Source organism: Vanessa cardui, chromosome 25, assembly GCF_905220365.1.
Source record: "Vanessa cardui chromosome 25, ilVanCard2.1, whole genome shotgun sequence".
NCBI classification, from domain to species: domain Eukaryota; kingdom Metazoa; phylum Arthropoda; class Insecta; order Lepidoptera; family Nymphalidae; genus Vanessa; species Vanessa cardui.
The window spans coordinates 4,317,968-4,325,874 of NC_061147.1; the positions used below are offsets into that span (position 1 = coordinate 4,317,968).

Below are 7,907 nucleotides of genomic sequence, written 5' to 3' on the forward strand. Positions count from 1 at the left end.
AGTAATGTATGTGATTTTGTCCAACATAAAAAAAAGATCCAAACAAAAATGATGAAGTTTTGGGAAAATTGCTGGTAAAATAAGATGGATCTTAGCGATCATTAAATTTAAGGTGGTTATTGTGTCTTTATAATGCAATATCATTTTGGCAGATCCTATGACAAATCTCGATAAAATTTTGTCCAAATTACAGTCACTCGGGGTAACTTTAGCCCAGTCAGGACACTTTTTGTAGAAAATAATCGTTTTAATTTGTATACTGCTCTCCAAGTAATATAATATCAGTGGGATTGAACCATTGCTGTGTAAAATTTGCAACCGATTTTGATTTTAGTTAAATGCAGGCAAGGAAAATTTTGCGATTTTAGGCTGGGCCAAAGTTTTGCGGATACTTGGGTAACTTTGTACCATGTATGTCTGGATCTGGATTTCACTACGTATGTTTTAATTTCAGGATTATGGTTAACTTTAACCTCGTAATTTAGAGCTAGGAAGAAGCAAACTTACGCCATAGACAATAAAAACATAACAGAAAGGTTAGGGTTGCCATAAAATTAACTAAAAAATGTACATAAGTGTATTTTTTTACTGACCCTTGAGAAATAAGGTTTTTTAATAAAAAAAAAAAATTGTGCTTAAATCAACCTAAATCTAAAATTAGAAATACAATAACTTAGTAACAGGAGAAAACAAACACCTTAATCAACAGGAAATAACATAAGAAAGTAGTTGTGAAAGATGCTGAAACTTATAGGTTAATTTCCCCATTCCATGTATAAAAAGTCATCATGTATTTCGTAGTATCCCATTTTCACAACTATTTGCTCATGATCTAAATACTTCACAACATCTTTTTTGTTACAATTCAGAAAATCAGGTTTAGATGGCCATTTCCACCCATCTGAAGCTTTTTGCATTACGGAAATCTTTAGGTTCTGTCCCAGGCTCTTGATGACCTTACCAGGAAACAGACACTCTTCGTAACTCACAATACAAAAAGATTCATTGCCCTGTTGACCTGTTTGATTGGTTGTATCTTTGTGTGGGCCAATGTTTTACTGAAGGCCAAAGTTACCCAGACTGACATTACTCCAAAGACTTGTAATTAATGGAGATAGTTTTAAGTTTTATTTATATTATGTTTTGTCCTTTTATTGAATCCTCAACCAGGCATATTCGCGTATGCAAAAAAGTCCTTCTTTTTAGATAAAAAATGTCTTATGTATTCCGCACTAACTTAACTTTGCCATTTCGTAAATTCAAATCGTTTATAAAAAATACATTGGTAATTTTTTTACCAATGCTTATTATTCGATACAAGATTTTATAGAGGATAAAAATGCGTTGAGTTAATATCTGTTGACTTCCAAGTAGGATATATTAATTTAAATAATTGTATTTAGCTAACTTGACTCTGTATTTTTTAAATGTTGAAAAAGAGTAACTACTGAGTTTCTTGCCGGTCGAATCAACTTTCCGAACCGGTGGTAGCTTCACTTAATTGTAAAAGTGCTTGAATAAAGTTTATTTTGATTTTTATTTCTTTAATATGTTTAATTAAAAATGTTTTGCATATCCACAGTGATGGAGAATCGAGATAGCGGAGTAGCGGACGTCGAAATCGATCACCAACAGTGCATGGATCATGTGCATGTCCATGGGTAAATAATACTTATATATCCGTTGCTAAAATAAATAAAAATGTTAATAACAATTAGGTATAAATAGTAATTAAGAAGTCTATCATGGCTTTTTTATTCGATGCTATACTTTAAAATTACTTAAAGAAGTATCCACAAAGTTTTGTGTTCACTTAGAAGGAAAAAAATGAAAGACGTTAATTAAGATGTCGTTACAGCGTTGTGGTACCCCCACCACCATCTTGTCCAGCACCGTCGGCGCCATCACGACTGTCGCAGAACCCACCGCCGACGAGCATCATCAAGCGGAACGTACTTAGCAACTCGCTCGTCGACATCAATGATCCCGGTATGGCCATACATACATTATTCAAATTCTACCTCCGTGTGTTAACTACAGTAGCTGCATGTAAATATTCCATTGCTGGGCTAAGTGTTCCTCCATTTGAGGTTAACATACAGAACCCAGATAGCGAGAACGTAAAATTACGTAACGTAAATTTCTAATTTGGATAAAAATTACCCATTTGTTGCGTTTTTTCGTCTAGTTTTCGAGGATAGTTCGATTTGTTGCGTTTATTCCTCTAGTTCTCGAGAATAATAAATACATGTGCATTTTATGTATTTGCGCTATATTGTGAGTGCTCGTGCGCTATATTGAATCTCGCCCGCTTATTTATTTTCTTTTGAAAATGGCCCTCGATACCAAAAATGTCTTTGGAGATATTTAACGCTCCAATCGCCCATATAATCTGAAAAATATACATTAAGTTGTGTACTAACTCTTTACCGATGTAGCTTTCACTTTGCGCTAACTTCATACGAAACTCATACTAACCTAAGAATAAGACAAACAACAACAACAACAGCCTGTAAATTCCCACTGCTGGGCTAAAGGTCTCCTCTCCCTCAGAGGAGAAGGTTTGGAACATATTCCACCACGCTGTTCCAATGCGGGTTGGTTGTTCACATGTGGCAGAATTTCTATGAAATTTGTCACATGCAGGTTTCCTCAAGATGTTTTCCTTCACCGCCGAGCACGAGATGAATTATAAAGACAAACGCACATGAATCAGCGGTGCTCGCCTGGGTTTGAACCCGCAATCATCGGTTAAGATGCACGCGTTCTAACCACTGGGCCATCTCGACTCAATGATAAATTATGTCGTGTCCCCAGTGGCGTTGGCAGCGGAGCGTCTGCAGCGTCGCGGCTCCGTGGGGTCACTGGACAGCGGCATGTCGGTGTCGTTCCAGCAGGGCAGCCGCACGGCGCTGCACGCCACCTCGCCGCGACACCCGCCCGAGCAGCGCTCCCCCGGTCAGTACCGACAGCAGCGACACGATTATAATCCTGTAGCCTAAGTACCGACAGCAGCGACACGATTATAATCCTGTAGTCTAAGTACCGACAGCAGCGACACGATTATAATCCTGTAGCCTAAGTACCGACAGCAGCGACACGATTATAATCCTGTAGCCTAAGTACCGACAGCAGCGACACGATTATAATCCTGTAGTCTAAGTACCGACAGCAGCGACACGATTATAATCCTGTAGTCTAAGTACCGACAGCAGCGACACGATTATAATCCTGTAGTCTAAGTACCGACAGCAGCGACACGATTATAATCCTGTAGTCTAAGTACCGACAGCAGCGACACGATTATAATCCTGTAGTCTAAGTACCGACAGCAGCGACACGATTATAATCCTGTAGTCTAAGTACCGACAGCAGCGACACGATTATAATTGTAGTCTATTCCAACCGCAAGAACACAATTAATTGTATTTAACTAACATGACTTAGTATATTTAAATGTTAAAAAAGAGTAACTACTGAGTTGTTGCCAGTTCTTCTCGGTAGAATCTACTTTCCGAACCGATAAAGATTTAAAAAAAATAATTACTGCGTTTCTTGACGGTTCTTCTCTACTTTGGTTTAGTTAGAATTTACTTTCCGAACCGGTGGTAGCTTCACTTATTTGTAAAATGACGATTCAAAAGTGCCTGTAAAAGCCTTCTTGAATAAAGTTTTTTTTGGCTTGATTTGATTTGAATAAACAACATTTGACATTGAATTGATGCTCGAGAGCTTGAATAGACTGTAATGTTCATAATAGATTTAAAAAAAATGCTTTAAATCAACCAAACTGTTATTGGAGGTATGAAAATAAAATTTAATTGGAATGTTTTGTTAAGTGGTTAATTACAATCTTGATTGATTTATATGATAGTAGCGCACAATAAATATTCGAAATTGCATGGAATTTAAAAGTCTAGGGTTTGATTATATTTGTTCCTTTTTCAACTGGAATTGACTATATATACAGTGACATATGAGACGGTATTACTAGTCGTGCAAACATTTTATATGCTTAGCTTAGTTGTCTATATACAGTTATAGAATACTTAACTGTAATGGAATAATATTGACGCTAACTACGTTCGCAAAATTGTATCTTAAAAAAAAAACAAGCCATCAAAAGATTCAGTAAAATTAGAAGTAGACAGATAAAATGAAAGAATTACTTATTTTGTGTCTTTTAAATTAACATAATTTTCTTTCTTCTTTCAGGTCGATTGTTCGGAGGCATATTTCCTGGTCGTCAACGGAAATTGAGTGCATCAGGCGTCCCGGACACTAAGCAAGGACAAGTCGGAAAGAGCACAGAGGTTTAAAGATCAGGAATCGATTTAATATCGATTATTTACTAATTTCTTCTAAACCTTAAAATCCCTGAAGGATTTATTTAAAAAAAAAAAGCATACTTGCATTCAGGTTTAATTTTGGGAATATCTTTGAACTATTGTGAATTCAGAATGCTTTTTTCTAATCGATTATAATCGAGTAAGCGTTGCATATGATTGCTATCTGATTTTATATCTTGCTGTTTATATTGTAACAGGATAGACGTTTTTGATATTAGCTAGTTCAGGTTTTCTTAAGTGCCATCTTTTATGATAATTTCGAATCCCTTTGAAACGGGAGTAGATTTTATTTAAGTGCATTACATAAATCTTAATATTTGCAATTATTCGATATTATTAAGGGCGAATAATTGATGTGTAAATTATACGAAATGTGTTTCGTATAATCTAATCTCGATAATGGATTTTGGACATCTTTCGATACTCGAGGAAGGGTTATAGGAGTATTATAAGGTGGAAGTTGATAATTCAGGGTATAATATGGAGGCGGGAAACAGTTTATAAAATGTTTGAATTGTACTAGACGTGCCAATGATATATTACTATCATTCGACTTTACATTATTATAATTCATCGATGCATAATATTGACGTAATTCTCTTGAATTTTTTCATACGTAGACTCTTTCGTAATATAAGATTTATTTTTTTAAATATTGCGGAAAGAGGTTATTCGGATTTAACAACGAAATATAACGGATTATATAAGATTATGGGGCCACGTATTCGGGAAGGTTTTCTAGAAATTTAATTATTTTCTGAAAACTTTTGGACGGTAGATGTGGTTTAAGATATCGCTGAGACACAGGGTTATGTAAACGAGATTCGATACGATTGTTTTGCATTGAACTAATCACATTTTCGAGGACATAGTTTAGATAAAAGTATTTCGAAATTATATTCAGTGATTATTTAAATTTACGATCATTAAACGTATAATCCATTGCACGTTACCAGCCACGAAGTATTAAAGATTCGTTTGATGAAAAAAAAAGTTAAATATTAAATCAAAGAATTTTATCTTTTTTTAGAATAGTTGTAAATACGTTCAGAATATAGGATACCATAGATAATGTATAAACATCACATTATTCTTAATATTTCTTTCGGCACAAGGCATTTTATTATAACGCATAAATTATATTAAAATAAAAAATATATACGATTTATTGTTGAAAAGTTAGAGATATACATTCTTCAATAAAATATAAGCTTTTGGCGATTAAAGCCGTACAAATTCATTTCTATAGAGTTTTTAAAAACCTTTATTCTATCGAATCCTGATCGGGTTCTGTCCATAGAGTTATCCTACGCCAAATAAAATTTCTTGTCCATTTAGATAAAAGAAAATGTGTCCTATATTGATTATCTTTCTATTGACAATAATACACAATTCATTTATTCGAAGATTGTCTGTTTATTTGATATATAAATACATTATTTATATTAATATAAATATTCGCATAACCCAAAAAATCTCTATTCCTTGGTTCGAAATTAATTACTGTATTTATTGGAATATTAATTCCGCAATTAATTCCTCAATATTTCCTACTAAATAAATTTAAGTTGTGTTGTTACCAGACTTTCTCGTATTACCATTTTTAATTTAATAAGAATGTTTTATTTTTATTATACTATCCTTCGTTTTTCGAATATTTTTTACCAAATCCCTCTTAAAACTTTGCTTGTCTTTCTTGAGAACTACGGTTAGTTTAAATTGCTGTCCTGACGTAACCATATCTAGAACTAAGAGGATAGGAGAGAATAAAGCAAATTTGCTAACGTTTAATGTGAATTTGTCATCTATGAGATCGACTGAAAAAAATTTGTACTCCCACTTTTAAAGTTTTCTATATTAATTAGTTAATAATGTTGACTTTGTATCGATTACGTAGACTTGTTGTTTCTACTTATTGATACGTGGGTAGATAGACAAATAATTGACTTGTTGACTTGGATTTTGACTCTTATTTCGATGGTGTTAAGGTTCGGGTGATGAAGATGTTATGTGGAATGTACTTAGGATCTATGGTAAATTGTTTGAATGATAATATTGATAAAACTTAACTATTCCTAGAGACATGATTATTCGTATCGTTAAATTGATTTTCTTTTAAACTTTGTCCTATTTTCTTTCTTTTCGATTCGATTAATTAAATCTTTCACAATTAATGATTTTTGTTTAGTACCACTTTGGAATGCTACTATTTTTCTCCCATTGTGTTTATTTCTCCTCTCAGCTCGTTGTCTTTGTACAAAAGTACGATGACGTATACGTACCGTACAAATCTGAATGTTCTGTCCAATAAAATTATTGTACTGTTGAATCTCCATTATTAATCGTATATTGTAAGTCTTTTTATTTCAAATTTAATATTGTAAGAGGTTTAATTGGTCACAAGGATTTTGCAAAATATTTAAACCAATGAAATTTCTTTTAAATTTATGTTTATGCTAACAGTCTCTTGTATAAATTTGTTTTGTTGTCGTTTCGTATGGTTGACAGAAACTGATATATGTTTTTTTTTAATTTATTATAAATGATAAATTTTTGGGCCGATTGAATCTCGTATGAATAAAAAAATCCATGTTTGTGCTATTTCTAATCTTAGAGTAATGCATTAATATAAAAGGAATTGATCACTTGTTTTGTCGTTGGATTTTGAACTATATTGTAACGTAATAACTTTTAATATTGTGTGCGAGGTTTGTTTGTGATGACTTCGTGTACGTATTTCAAGCGAGATGCGTTTTATCTATTGAAGATAACTGAGTTTGTACGCCTTCTTGCGTTTTAAATACGAAACTGATTTTTTTTTCAATATGGCGTCAAAAGCGTCTATGAATCATATTACTTTTACATGGAATATCTAAATGTTTGAAAATATTTAAGACTGGTAACTTTTATTTTTTAAATGTCACGTAAATTGAAACACTTAAAAAGTTATGTCATTCGTATTTGGAACGCATCTAAAGTTTGTGTGGTATGGTCTTTGTATTGCTTTTGTAAATTTCGCTTGAAGCCAAAGATATATTTTTGATTGTGTTCACATAATATTCCAATGAACGTGTGTTTTTTTTTTTCGTTAAATTGTATATTTTTTTTCTAAAGTTGATTTGTTCGATGAATCGTAACGAGAAGTGAATTTATGTTATCTGTAATTTTATAAATTAGATCCATGTCACATTAAGCTGAACAATTATCGACTACATGGAAATTAATTATTAAAACAATACAGATTATATCAGAGAAATAGTGAATGTGACATGGGTTTAAATGATTAGTTTGAAAGTTTAATTTTCTGTAATATAAACCATACTAACTTATATAACTTGTATGTATATTTTAGAGTTTGTCTAATATATATTTTTAGTTGATAATTGTTATTATGTAGTATTAAGCAATAAACGCGTTCGGCGTCTCCCTGTACGTTTGAACGTTGTATCATAATGTTGTTGAGAGTTGCTACAACTAAGTCACTTACATTAGTTTTATTTAAAAAAAAACATGAAAATGTATTTATTTATTAAATATGAATTAACATTCATGAGGGTT

General features: G+C 32.6%; 1 protein-coding gene across 8 annotated transcripts in view; it reads left to right on the plus strand.

The window, feature by feature from the left end:
* The window catches only part of LOC124540529 (IQ motif and SEC7 domain-containing protein 1), a 184,569-nt gene extending 176,662 nt beyond the window's left edge, over nucleotides 1-7,907 (plus strand). For all 8 annotated transcript variants that reach the window (XM_047118171.1, XM_047118172.1, XM_047118177.1 and 5 more), the window contains 4 exons: nucleotides 1,583-1,661; nucleotides 1,859-1,989; nucleotides 2,818-2,958; nucleotides 4,216-7,907. In XM_047118171.1, coding sequence (XP_046974127.1) covers nucleotides 1,583-1,661; nucleotides 1,859-1,989; nucleotides 2,818-2,958; nucleotides 4,216-4,319 — 455 coding nt within the window. In that variant the 3' untranslated portion in view covers nucleotides 4,320-7,907. The remainder of the gene's footprint in view (nucleotides 1-1,582; nucleotides 1,662-1,858; nucleotides 1,990-2,817; nucleotides 2,959-4,215) is intronic.